This window comes from Vidua chalybeata, chromosome 13 (assembly GCF_026979565.1).
Source record: "Vidua chalybeata isolate OUT-0048 chromosome 13, bVidCha1 merged haplotype, whole genome shotgun sequence".
Taxonomy (NCBI): Eukaryota; Metazoa; Chordata; class Aves; order Passeriformes; family Viduidae; genus Vidua; species Vidua chalybeata.
In genome coordinates, this window is record NC_071542.1 from 6,276,572 (window position 1) to 6,290,981 (window position 14,410).

Below are 14,410 nucleotides of genomic sequence, written 5' to 3' on the forward strand. Positions count from 1 at the left end.
GCGCGTTGCCTTCTGGTTTATACTGACCCATACAGTGTTTGCTTTTCTTTTGTTAAGTTCACACCTTCAGTGCCTCACATTAAATGGCACCCACTGTCACTCCTCCAGATTGCTTGTAGAATTATTGCTTCTCCATTAGTTTTTCAGTGTGTGTTTGTGCAGGTGGTTGTTCTGTCACAAGTGTAGGATATCATACTAATCCCTATTATATTTCATCCTGCCTTTTCAGACCCTTTCCCCAAGCTGTCAGCATAGTTTTTGAGCTCTAATCCTTCCCTCCAGTGTTGCTGCCTTTCCCAACTTGGTGTTACCTGTGAATCTCTCTTGCTGTCACATGATCTACCTCATGCATGAATACATAAGCTGGAGCTGTATTTGGGAAAGATCTTGCAGATTCTTATTCAGTAGGTACCAAAATTCAGCCAGTGAATTACTGAGTAGTAATTAGTAAGTAGTTTTCAAAACAACTTTACACATCCCTTATAGTAACTTCCAGATGTCATTTTTAACTGAAGTGTCAGACTTTGAAAAGCCAAGCTAAATCACAGCACTGCTTCTCCTGCATGCAGAGCCTGTTTGTAGAAGGAAATTAAAGGGGTTTGACAACATTTTGATCTTGGCACCTCCACACTGGTTTCTACTGCTGTGCTCAGAGGAGTGGGATGTAGGGTGATGCCACAGATGAGTATAGGAGAGACAGATCCTAGTTTCACAGGACAGAATTCTCAATGTAAAACCAGACTTTTACCAGACACCCTTTTTCCCCTTGGCTGAGAGAGATATGGAAGATGAGACAACTTAAGCTTTGTTGTTCTGAAATCCAGTTGCTAAGAGCATGGAGGCTCCAAGTGCTGCAGTCAGAGCTGGTGGAGCCCAGCTGCCAGCATCAGGGAGCAAAGCTGCTTCCCAGTGCCATCCAGTTAGATTTTCCCTGAGAAAAGATCACTGAGTTGGTGCCTTTCAGTTTTCTGCAGGAATCTTGACATCTAACAATCAAGGCATGCAAAGTTTGAAAACCCAGAAGAAAAATTAGAAGCAAAGTTGCTAAGAAATCTGGAGTCTTATCAATGATCATTATAGCTTTTATATAAGACTAGTCTTAAAAATGAAATGTAATGTGAAACACAATGTTTAGGGTTTTATCTGCTACCAGGAGGGAAACAGCTTTCAAGTTAACTGACTGAGCTCCAGGTCACTGGCATCCTACTGAAAACATTGCTCTAATGAACATTCATGTTTTAAACTGATGTTTATGAGAGTGAAGGAAATAAATATCTTTGAGTATGTAAATAAAAGCACAGAATGTTTTAAGTAATCCTTAAGAATTTATTTGCCTATTAAAGCACTGTGGCAAGAGGCCATGGAAGTACAGTTAGGACATTTTAGACCAAATAATAGCTATATTAATATTTAAATGAGTACAAGTCTTTTTTTATTTCAGAAACACTCCTCACCCCACAATAGTATTTTTTTTTTAATCTTAAGACAATCTGTAAGTGTATAAGGCTCAGTCAGAACATATTGATAAGTGTTTCCCAAGGGACAGTGACAGTGAGTCTGGGGCTGACTTTGAGCTGCTGCTTGTTTCTCATTTCATTCTTTCTGCTGTGGCTCCTCAGGTGATAATATCTTGGTGTTGTTCCAGAGCAAAGAATCTTCAGTTACAAACCTTTCAGAAAAGGAGTTTAGTCTCTTTTCTTGCTTTTCACATTGATCCATGCTTATCCTGTGTATAACAAGTATAAAACAAGTAGTAGGTAGTAGATTTTAAGTCTGTGTTCATCAAAGTGGCTGTGTTCATGTCAGCATAAAAGACTGTAAATGATAAGGTTATCAATCAGAGGGATATGAAATGAGTCCAGGAACTAGATTTTTGGGGGTGGGGAAGCATTTCTAAGTGACTGCTTCCTCTGGAGACAGCAAGGAAAAAGAGGCAGGGAGTGACAATGATTTTTGTGAGTTCATCCAAAATTATTTCTCTGGGAAATTTTGGCAAAATCGGTCTGTTTAAGGAAACTAAAAAAAAAAGCAGATTGAGAATGAAAACATTATTATTATTGTCTCTGAATTGTGTAATTAAAGTAAAATGAAAGTTGATTTCTATATGCAATGATTAGGTTTCTTGGTCCCACGCTTGGTCCCAAATAACTCAGAAAAATGTAATTTCAGAAAGCATTTAGACTTTAATGCAAACTGTACAGCTCAGAGCAAGTTTTGTTTAAGAAAGAAAATAAAGATTTTTTTTTTTTTTTTTTTTTTTTTTTTTTTGCCAGTCATGTAACAAAGTGAGAGCTGGCTCATTTTGTCTGGGAGCTGATATTGAAAAACAGCAGCATTGTGTTCCCTCCTTCCCCTGCTGTCACTTTTGGCTGCTTGGTCCTTCTTTATCTTCATAGTACAGAAAGCTTAGGGAGCACTTGAGTGAGGAGGGCATGGAGAAGAGCGTGCCATCCGTTTACGTGAGGCAAGGCTTTCTGTGGAGCCTTGTTTGGAGTTTTATTCAGTACTAGAGATTTGGGTATTATGGTCTTTTCATGATAGACATTACTTTGGGAGTTTTTAGTGTTCATGTGCAGAGTTCATGTTTTAATAGGAGAGAGACTTCGAAGACATTTAACTTTAAATATGCTTCCTTAAGAGATGACTGAAAGCTTTTGTCTGGAATGCTGCTGGGGAAATCACAAGCCTAAACTTGAATCTCCTTTCTTTCCATCTACCTTTGGCACTTATTATTCTGAAGCGTGACATGAAGTCCTCCAGCAGTAGAACCAATTTGAATAAAACTGACCAAGCTTGCTGGGGAAAATCTGAAGGCAGGATTTGAAGGTGTATTTACTAAAGTTGCCAAAATACTGATTTATATAATTTAACATTATTTCACATTCCAGGTTTTTTGGGGCTACTAGTGTGCTGATGGAGTTAAAATCACATTTCAAATTACAGATCTGGATGCAAGCTGAGATTCCAGAGGCCAGTAATACAGACAATATACAGATACAATAATAATACAGACAAACAGAAATAGTCAGTTCTTTCCAACTGTAAAGACAGACAGAAAGCAATATCAAGTTCCTTCCAGAACATCCCAAGCTAAGAGCAGTTGGGAATGATAGCTCTCAGTGTCCCTCAGGAAGTGGTCAGCGCTTCAGGGGATGGAGCACGTTTTGGTATTTTTCCAGATGAGAAGTTGCACTGCATGTAGCAGGTTTACTTCTCTGATTAGTGCCAGTATAAATAAATATATAAATCTGGCCAGGAAATGAGATCGTTTAGACTAGTTGTATTATCTGTCCTCTGTAGTTTTGTCTATAATAGTATGTTTCCTAAGTATTTTAATTTTATTTTTAATAAATTCTGTATAATATCACTGCAAGAAAAGGCATCTTTCATGAAATCCTAATATTTTGTCTTATGATATCACCTTATGAGGGTTTTATTGATACAGTTTTAGCTGTCGTTGAATATAAACAGAAACAAGAAGTTTTGAGCTCAAGCAATTACTATTTGGTTTTCTTCTGCTTACCTAGCTACATCTTAATCATTCTGATGTAAACTCTGGGGGCTGCTCTGAGAAACCTCACCAGAAGTGCAGTCCCCGTGAAGCTGCCATCCCCTGCCTGTGCTGAGGGCCAGAGAAAGCAGCTCTGTGTGGCTGCTGTGCACTCTGGAAAGTGTAAGTGATGGCTTGTAAACCAGATAAATGCCTTTTAAAAGAGCTTTCACTGATGGAGAACTTTGATCTGTTTGCATAGGCCAGTGGAGACATCCAGTGGCCACTGGCTGACAAATAGTTGTCTCTGGATTGTGACTGCAGACACATGAAAGGCTGATGTGAAAAAAAGGCATTTTTAGGAGTTAGGGTTTTTCCCCCCCTTAAATTCAGAAAGGAGTTCCAGATGTAACACAGTAAAAACTGAGGTCTGTGGAAGAAACGACATTACCTGGTTATGTCATTTAAAGGAGGGCTGGCCAGGAGCCTCTGTTAAACATTTAACTTGTGGCAGCTGTACTGAAGCCAACAGTACTTACTGGTCAGGTGCCCATGTGAACCACTCAACTGAGTGCTTTACTGCACTGGAATTTCATAGAAGCACGTTAAACTTAAATATTTTGCTGATTTTCACACATCCAACTGATCGAGAGAGACTCATATGCATGTGGGTTTATGAACTACTTGTTTCTAGTTGGTTTCTTTTAATTGCATTGAATAATAATCAAATTTGCAGTTATTTTTAATGAATGACAGTAAATCTGTAAGATATTAATTAATAATTTTTTAATGACAGAGGTGCTTGGGAGGAATGGAGACGCCAGGGAAATTGAAGTAAATGACAAATGTTTGCAAATTTCTTATTGCCTTGAATACTAATTATGAAGACAAGTTCATGGAACATTGTGGCCTTTCAGAAATATTCTGTTCACTGAAGAGTAGAGAAAAAAGTGATATATTCAGGTAAAGGTGAGGAATTTGTTGAGATGGTAACTTCCTTTTGGGCTCCATGCTTGTTAAAATGTATAAGCAGGTTCATTATAAAAGTTTGATTTTTTTTCACTTAATATCAAAACCCTAGTGCAGACAGTATTTCAAATATTTATTAAATTGTTGAGACAAGGTAAATTAATAAACATCTTTATTATATGAGAAAATGAAAAGTGGAAGTAGGAAAAAAAAAGGGCAATGTTCTTCCATCACTGGAATGAAGAATGGAAAATGTTTTTAGAAAAAAAATCTGAACCAGAGTAATAAAACTTTATAAGAAGTTAACAAAACTGAAAGGGACAAAGAAAAAAAATAAACACGACCTTTTCTGGTTATTGTCAAGAGATGTTCCCAAGCCTAATAAGGACAAAGTATCAAAAGAGACTCAAATAAAACAGACCACATCACATTACTATTTCTTTTGGAGAGCCCAAATGTAGTTACATGATAATTATTTCCTGGAAAATGTTTGCATATTGTTATTTAGAAATCTGGCATATGATAACTGCTGTAAAAAGCATTATTCCTCTGGCCACCTCAAAAACTTGTAACTGTCCATCAGTGAAAAACCAACCTAATTTGGGATCAGTTTTCTGTCACGGACCTTATAGTCTCCTAAACTGCAAAGCCTGAGTTCATGTTCCAGTCTGATAACTAAAACCACATAGTCTATTAGCCTGAACAGGGAAACCTTAAATAAAGTAGCTCTGCTTCCTTGAAGGCTTTTGTAGAGGATGTGGTGCGTTTCATATGCATTTTCCTTCTTTGTTTAGGAAGCTGTGTAAACTGGGTTGCCTGTGTTCGGTAGTACATCAGCACTTGCCATCCACCCCAAGCTCCACAGGGGATCACTGCTGGCTCAGTGTGCAATTGTCACCTTTAGCTGGTTCTGGCCTGGTGTAGACTCTACAGTGGAGCTGCCACGTTACAGCCACAGCAGTGTGTGAAAGGACCGGACTTCTGCTGTTGTGTACTGGACCTGTCGTTGTTCCCCTGTATGTGCATGTGTCTTGAAGCACTTCCTGTATGAAAAGAAAATCTTTAAGGGGCTTTAAAGATCATGTAGTTCCAACTTCCCTGCTGTGGGCAGGGTCTCCTTTCACTGGACTAGGTTGTTCAGAGCCCCATCCAGTCTGACCTGTAACACTTCCAGGAATGGGGCATCTGCAGCTTCTCTGGGCAGCCTGTGCCAGGGCTCACCACCCTCAGAGGGAATAATGTTGGTCACCTGCATGTCTATTGCTGAAATCCCACCCAATCTCAGCATTGATAAGCTTTATCTAAAGGAGATGCTACATGGATCGACATAAACACATCTCTTAAAAGTTCTTCCAGTGTCTGCTATGCTTCATTACACTTCCTGTAAAGCAGATTCATTGCTTTTATCATGAGTAAATACTGAATTACAGCCCATGGCAAGCTGGGCCCTGAAAATTGAGCTATGCAGAGACAACTTGTTCCTGGAACAATTGCTTCTGACACATCATGGATGAGTGTATCTTGGCTTGTTATGGAGAAGCACTGAAGCTGACTTTACAAGGCAGTTTGCACACAGAATGAAGCCTAATTTAAATTTGCTTAATCCCATAATGTAGTATTAACATGATTGTGATATTTGCTTGCCAAGAGTGTGCATGCCACTTCTGTGTGGGCACCCTCAAGGCACGCCTCTCAAATTGCACAGCTTGTTATTAACTATTTTTAGCTGTTTAGGCAAACCTACAAAAACTGACAAATGGTAAAAGCATTCTGTAATGTTCTGTGGAGAACTAGAACTGCTATGTAGATAACAACAGGGAGTCTGGATCTCACATTAAATTAAGATTTGGACTAAGGAACCATCAAGGAGGTTTTGTACATTCCAGTCCCTACCTCATGGCATGAGGAACATGAAATATCTTTGTTGTATCATTTATCTGATTGCACCTACAGCCAGCATTATCTGTGGCAGGAGATCTAATGTGCGTGCTGTGAGAGGCAGTACGTGCTCCAAGCAGCTTGAAGTCTTTGGAGCTGAGACAGAAAGGAAGAACTTGGTACATTCTTTAAGGACAGTCAGTGTACAGTGTCACTAAGTTTACTGATAGTTCATTCTTATTTGATTTGGGTATTATTTCCTGGTTTTTTTTTTGGTCTGTGGCTATTTTTAATTTCCCTTTGAACAGCTGAATACATTATTTATCAAAGGTATTGTGGTTGGAATGCTTTTTCTTCTGACATTTTTTTTCCTAAGACTAACATTAGATTGCAGTTCTGTGCACTGGCAAGCTGCCTGCTGAGCTCTCTCTGTATCTCTTCAAGCTCACTGTGGAATGGCTCAATCACAGCCTGGCCTCCTTATCCACCATGCCCATGTGCCTCCCCACAGCCTTTCCTTGGGCAAGGGCTTGCTGAGGATGGCAGAACGTTGGAAGAGGAAGCTGAAGGAGGGGAGGAGCTGACATGAAGTACAAATGCCCTCCCACACACTCCGTGGTGTGCAGGTGGAGGGTCAGGAGGCAGAAGGCCTGGCTGGAGAGTGGGACATGGGGGCTGTGCAATGCTGAGGGATTCTGGTCGTGTGGAAGCTGGACCGCCTGTGGGTCAGGGTCACCACACTGGGTGACTAGCCATGGGGATTGGCCATGGTGTCCAGCCCCAGTGACCGGCTGTGGTGTCCAGCCCCAATGACCAGCTGTGGTGTCCAGCCCTGGTGACCGGCTGTCGTGTCCAGCCCCAATGACCAGCTGTGGTGTCCAGCCCTGGTGACCGGCTGTCGTGTCCAGCCCCAATGACCAGCTGTGGTGTCCAGCCCTGGTGACCGGCTGTCGTGTCCAGCCCCAATGACCAGCTGTGGTGTCCAGCCCTGGTGACCGGCTGTCGTGTCCAGCCCCAATGACCAGCTGTGGTGTCCAGCCCTGGTGACCGGCTGTCGTGTCCAGTCCCGGTGTCCAGCCCTGGTGACCGGCTGTCGTGTCCAGCCCCGGTGACCGGCTGTGGTGTCCAGCCCCGGTGTCCAGCTGTGGTAACTGGCCGTGGGCTGTGCCAGCCCTGTCCAGCCCAAGGAAGGTGGCTGGAGCTGGGGGACTGTGCATCCCACTGTGCTGCTCCAGGGCCCCTCAGCATGGCACTAGGACATGCCAGCACAGTGCTAAGATTTGAAAATGCTCTTTCTTGATGACATGCAAACAGGTCTATTCACAAACTCCTGCAAATAAGGAATGTTTCTGAATGTTTCTGACTTCCTGCCTTGTTCTATCGTGCACGGTTTCTAGATTTGGGCAGGGTGTTTTGTGAGGACTTTAATTTCTTACACTTTCTTGTAAGGAAAGGCCGTGGCATCGATGAGGGCAGGCGCACAGCGGGGCTGATTCGCCCGGCGCGCCGGGCAGCGGCTGAGGGAGGGCACGGCCATCGCTGCCGGCACTGCCCTGCCCTCCCTGGGTCCATTACGGCCATCGGCTCCCTCAGGGCTGAACCTGCTGGGAGCCGGCTGCGCTCCCGGGGAGCGGCTGGACCCGTGGCGAGAACAAGAGAAGAACGTGTTCAGTTGCAGGGACTGTTCGCTTGTTTTCTCTCTCCCGGGAGTTTTCTCCCTCGGGCCACGCCGCGTTTGGCCCGTGCCCGATGCTGCTCTCGCCCTGAGGTGCCCGGGTCGGGCCGGCCTCGCCTCATCGCGGGGACACGTCTCGGGCCGGGAGCGTGTCGTAGGCTCGGATACACCAGTGCTTTCCCTGTCGTGGGATTAAAAGATCAGGATTGATCTTTGACTGCTAGCCTGTGAATCCCGGTGGAGATCAGACACTTCTCCCTTGCTCACTCGTGCTTCCCAGTGGGCATGCGACCGTCTCCTCTGCAGGGCCTGAGGAGAGGCCTCAGCCAGAAATGCTGCTGGAGACACAGTTTGAACTCCAGCCACTGGTTGTACTGTGTACACATAAATTACTCTTACTTATGTACACATAAATTACTCTTTTCGCCTTTAAAAAATGTGTGGATATGTTTGACAGTTGATTTTTTCTCATCAAACCTCTACTGCACTGAAGTCTGCAATGAAATATGTTGATATTTGTGATTTAAGTTTGATCAGTAAAACCAGTCTTAGGAGAATGGTGGAAAGTTTTCACTGTGATGTGTGCTGTGTCATGTGCAGTTTTGTAAGGTGAGGTCTTGGTGTTCTTACTGGGGACGTGGAAGGCAGTAGAACTGTGCTGTGGTCCTGCTTTATTATGCCTGGCTCTTATTCCTCATAGGGAAAGGTAGAAGGTAAGTTTCAACAGAGAACTTGGAAAAAAACCAACTCCCAAGTCTTGCAGTTTGGAGAAGACCAGGATGTCCCTGAGGTACTTAAGGCTAGTTTGGTAAGGATGTTTTAAGGAAAGTACTGATTTGTTGATTTGATACTTTTTCAGTCTGGAAAACGAAAACCAAACATTACATGTTACCAGGATTGTTCACTAAAGGCACCTCCTTCAATTAAATCAATAATTAATATGTCTGGCAGAACCTGTGTGGCAACATTAAATTTCACCCAAGTTCACTATTTAATAAGGTGGTATAAGGTGAGACTTTGCACAAACACTTGGTTATGCTAAGGTAAGCATGTGAATAAAAACAAATACACTAGGAGGACATGTTGAACAGTACCTGTATAATTAACTGTCCTAGAAACTGTGCCACACTTCAAAAGAACTGAAATTTTTTTTGTGGAAATGTGTCTTGCTGCTAGCTAGTTGGGAAGATAGATCCTTCTGTGAAGTGTGGGATAAGCTGGCATGGGAGTCAAAAATGTGACCTGTGTGTGGAATCAATCGCCTCACAGATCTTTGTTTAATTGGCATTTTATGTCCACTTGCCAAGCCAGTAGTGTATCTTGACCTACCACCTAAACTGTAAAACCTCAGGAGTTGTGGCAGAACACAGTGAAGGGAAGTTTTTTTACTAGTGCAGTATCTTGTTCTGCATGGGAATTCTAAAATGTGTTTGTTCTGCTGTAATTTCTGCATCTTACACAACAATACATAATGCTTACATAAAATCCGTATGGGAAATGCCTGTCATGCAGCAGGGGCAATTCAGTTAACAGATTTTGCTCTTTGCAGACAAGTTTTTTTCAGATCATTCACATTTGGGAATGTTGTCTTTAGGTGGTGTGATTGGTATATGCTTAATCAAGGCAGTACCTTACAGGTACTCATCAAAAGAATCTGAATATTGAAGGCCAGAGGGTTATAGAGTATGTTTGTTGTTAAAGCCTAATTTGTTTGTTTGTGGTCAGAGACAGTGACTGTTCTAATACTTCTTTTTGTATGAGTGGGAACAGTTCCTGATGAGAAAGAATGAAACACAGAAGTAATGAAATGGGAATTATATTTTTACACAGCAAGTAATCTCAGCCTGCTTGGGGGGTTGTTACTGTGCTGCATTAGCAATGCAGTAGGCTGACCTATCACAGCAGAGGTGAAGGAGGAGATCCAGGAACAAATGCCATGCTCCAGCAGGTAATTTTTTTTCTCCAAGTAGCACAAAACTTTCACTGGGATCTAGAAGGCCAGCTAATAATCTAAAGAATAAATATTTTAAAGTATCAAAACTGTGGGGGAGATGGTGAGAGGAAGAATATGGGAATGTGAGGCTTCAGCATACTGAACTTAAGGGAACAAACAGAAGATAAGGACATTTCAGAAACCCTAAATGGCTTGTTTGACTTGATTTTAGAGAACGGAAAGATAAGAAAATTTACTCTCCAGAGGTGCTGCTTGATTGCTAGCTTTGCATGTTATGAAAATAGGACACTTTCAGACAGAGAAAAGGACAAGTTGACTTAAATTGTAATGAATCACTGAAACTGAGTTATACTTATTGGAGAATTCTGAATATAGTTATGTGTGAAGTGATGAAGCTGCTAAGAATAAAGCTCAGTTTATCTCGTTAGTCCTGACTGTTACACTTGAACTGCAGGAAATACCTCCGTTTGGGGTGGGGTTTTTTTTTGTTTGTTTGGTTTGGTTTGGTTTGGTTTTTTGGGGGGGTGGGGGAGTTGATTTTTTTTTTTTTTAATAACTAAATGAAGTCATTGAAATCATAAGCTAGTGAGTCTAAAAAAATTTAGCCAGTGGATGAATGACCCAGTTGAACATGGCATCCATGGCTTCTGCAAAAAACCCAAACTCGGTAAACAGATCTTTGACCTCTCTTAAAATTAGTAATGTTTTTGTGGATTTTATCAGAAGATTGCCAGACACAGTACATGATGTATATAAGTGGCAGTTAAATGAGTTCAGCTATATGAGGCAAAATGCAAGATACAGAATTGGTCTGCATTAGTCCTGTGTCTGCATAGGGAGTAACTGAAGTGGAGCTGAAATTTTGGTACTTCTACAGAAAACAGTTGTTTAATATATATTTGAAGTGATTGCTTTTATTTATTTTGGCTTTTTGTTATGTCTTAGCTGAACATTCAAAAATGCACTGAAGTCAAGTAGAAAATCTTGTGAATGCAATATTTTAGCATTAGACAAGGGCACATAGATTAAATAGGTGTCCTTTGACACCTGCATTAAATAGTAGGTATCAGTTTCAGTATAGGGGATGAGCTGAAGCTTTACAAAGTGAGAGGAATTTTAGTTCATTATTGTGGCAGCAATGAAAGTATTGTCATAAAAAAGGATTTCTGTTTGGACCTCGCTGCCACTGAGTATCAGCACTACTCCGAGTTGGAAAGAAACTGAAGATATGTCAGTTAGCAAATGGGGTAATAAGCTGAGAGCAAGTCTGACATGACAGATGATTTGCAACAAAAGGCTACACAAATGTGTTAACAAACCTGAAAGCAAAAGATGTGGGGAGTGTTAGACTGTATCTGCTCAAGGAACAGATTTTCTCAGGAGAAGATAACATGTCTTGCTTCTTGTCTTCTGTGTTCCTCTCACCCAGAGTTCAGTGGACTGATTTCCTATTGGTTCTTGCATGTCAGCAGGAATCAATGAATCAAAGGAATCAATGAAACCAATGGAATGATAATGCATTTTATACATTTTTGAAAATGAAATTTAGTGGAATGGAATGTAAAAGTTGAGGTTTATTAGTGGAAACCCACTAAAGTGTAACTTGTAAAAATGAAGAGAAAAAACAATAGAATTTTTAGAAGTGTGCATCTATCCTGTTTAGAATGTATCTCAGTGCTGGATGTTTGTATGCTTAATGGACCTGAACAGACTCAGGACTATAAGTGAGCCCTGATTTGATGCACATCCTTCTGATTATGGTGTAATTTATCTGGCACTCAGGAGTTACGAAAGCCATGACATGTCTCTAGGCTTTAAGAAGATGAACTGGGCAATGTTTTTAAGGAACTAAAAGTACTCTTGGTCATTTAGGGAAGTGTCAGTAATTAACAATGGAGGTACTGTTTACATTGTCATAAGGTGTGTTGGAATGCTTACCTTGGAGCTGGTTCATTTGATGTGGTCACTTACATGCATTGTTTGCATATTTGTTTCTTCCCCTCAGAACTTACTGCTCGTTTAAGGAGCTTTTCCTTTTCCAATCTACTGCTGTGCTCTTTGTAACGGGCCCTTGCATTGTGTCCACAGTGAAGGGGAGTCAGAAGTGCGAGCTGAACTGCCGGGCCATCGGCTACCGCTTCTACGTGCGCCAGGCGGAGACGGTGATCGACGGCACCCCCTGCGACCCCAACGGGACGGCCATCTGTGTGGCAGGGCAGTGCAAGGTAAGGCAGGGCTGCCTCAGCTGCCCAAACCTGGGCAATGCTGGCTTAAACTTGCTTCTTCTTTAAAATTTTATTTTTATTAAAGTAGATGTGAAAAACGTTAGCTTTTATTATTAAGGTTGGGTGATTTCTTAACTAACATTTGTATTTACTGAGAACAAATTAAGGAGTGCTGAAGGGATGGATTCAGGAGGTGTTTTAGCCACAATTAAGGTGTCTGCCAATGAGCTTTTTCCACATACTTTACTTTCTACAGAAGAGGTTCTTTGAAAGAACCAGAACAAAAAGATTGAAAGCTTAAATAAGAAAGAAATACAATATCTTTCTTTGATTCAGTTTTAGAGTGGAGATATTTTTCAGAGTCTGCAACAAAATGGTTTCTTTTGATTGCTTTATAGCTGCTTGTAGTCTAACTTTTCTGATTGGGCCACGTTTGCCTCAGGTCTTACTGGCTTTCTTTTCACTCAGCAGTGATGTTCTCTTAGAAAACAATTGAGTGGCTACTTTTCATGGGTTCAGAAAGGGTTAATGTGTTGACTTTTTGCAGTCTGCTGTGTAGATTCCATTTGCAATGAATAAATACACTTTTTGCAAGATGGTAGCAATCTTAAACAAAATGTTACAGTGTTTAGAAAAAACATTGTAATCTTTCAAGTAAGGTTAGTGAAAGAAATAAATTCCTAGCGAGGGGCACTTGACGCTTGGCTGATGTTTCTTATATATGTTGGCAAAAGCTGCAGAAGTGGTTCAGATGTGACTCATGAACTCAAATAGTGAAAGGTCAGGTTCAGTTTAAATAGTTGGTTTGCCAGGGGAAATCACTGATGAATACAGCCTTGTCTTCTGCATGTCCCAGTTCCTCGTACTTGTGCACATCTGGACAATGCCATGTTTGTCTCTGTTCTGTGTTTCTTAGTGCAAGCAAAGCCATAGCTTTGGATTTCCTTTGTACAGGTTAGATCTGGGTGAAGTTGGTTGTGCTTTAAGGCTTTCCTTCATCTCAGACTAATTCAGCAAGGGCCAGAAACTTGTTTTAATTGCATTTCTGATCTATGACTCAGAAAACTGATAATTGAGGTGTGTCTAACGAATGTATGGTCTCTATCGCCCTCTGTTGGACATTCTTTTACATTACCAGAACAATAATATCCTGTGTTACAAACCCATTATTTATTTTGTTCCCAGGATCATTGTTTTTGGTTAGTATTTTCAGCTTACCTTATCCTTAAGAGGAAAAAAAGATGGCAAATGCTGATGTAATAAAAATTATTCAGAAATATAGTAAATAATATGATATATGAGATGAAATAGTCTTTTAAAAAACCTGAAGTGAAAAAGCCCAACAAATTAGGGTATTTCATCATAAGAACATGTTGTCTGTCTCTGACACTGTCATAACTGGCACATATACTAACCCAAGTACTACAAAAAAAAGCTCACTTTTCATTGAAATGATTGTGTATTTCCTGGTCTAGTCTAGACTCTGAATCCTAATGAAATTAAAACTTCTTAAAAAAATTAAAATACTTTAAAAATAAAACTAGACAAAGCAGGAAATATCACCCATTGGGTGATATTCTACCTATGCAGAAGAAAGAAGTAAAACAATGATCTTGATAATTAGTTGCCTTATTTCTGTGTAAGTTTGGTTTTCTGCACACTTGAACAATATTATTTCTGATGGATTTTTTTAAGTGAACAAATGTTTTCATTGAAAGTCCTATTGAGTTCCATTTGTGTTTTTCAATAGTTTTTATTTGGTGCCACAGCGGGTTATTCTTAACACATATGCTCAGAATATGTTTCAGTATTATTGAGTAGATGTTGTTTTTGTAAATACATTGCTACTCCTCTTCTAACCCTACATTTTGACAGTGCTGTTAAATTAAAGAGTGACTGCCAATGGGACTTCCTTCAACTGGCTATTTAGTCACCAGTGTCAGTTTCCTTCCTTCAAGACTTTTTCTTCTTTTGTGTGAAATGAGTGTATCCTTATATTTCTTCTGGAGACAATGGGTTGGTCCTACTCAGTAACTTTTAAGCTTAGAAGAAAAATTGAGAGAGAATATGGAGGAGACTTTAATAAGCAAGGTATGAGAAAAGAATGTTCTTAATAATTTTGACCTTGCCCATAGATTGAGAAACTGCCTCTAGGGCAGAATGTTGCACGTGTTTTAGCATGTGTCTGGGACACTCCCACTAGGAGAAGTCGTCCCAGC

General features: G+C 40.8%; 1 protein-coding gene across 2 annotated transcripts in view; it reads left to right on the plus strand.

Annotated features, from left to right (window-relative positions):
* The window catches only part of THSD4 (thrombospondin type 1 domain containing 4), a 243,552-nt gene that overhangs the window by 97,736 nt on the left and 131,406 nt on the right, over positions 1-14,410 (plus strand). For both annotated transcript variants that reach the window (XM_053954670.1, XM_053954671.1), the window contains exon 7: positions 12,055-12,191. In XM_053954670.1, the coding sequence (XP_053810645.1) occupies positions 12,055-12,191 (137 nt within the window). The remainder of the gene's footprint in view (positions 1-12,054; positions 12,192-14,410) is intronic.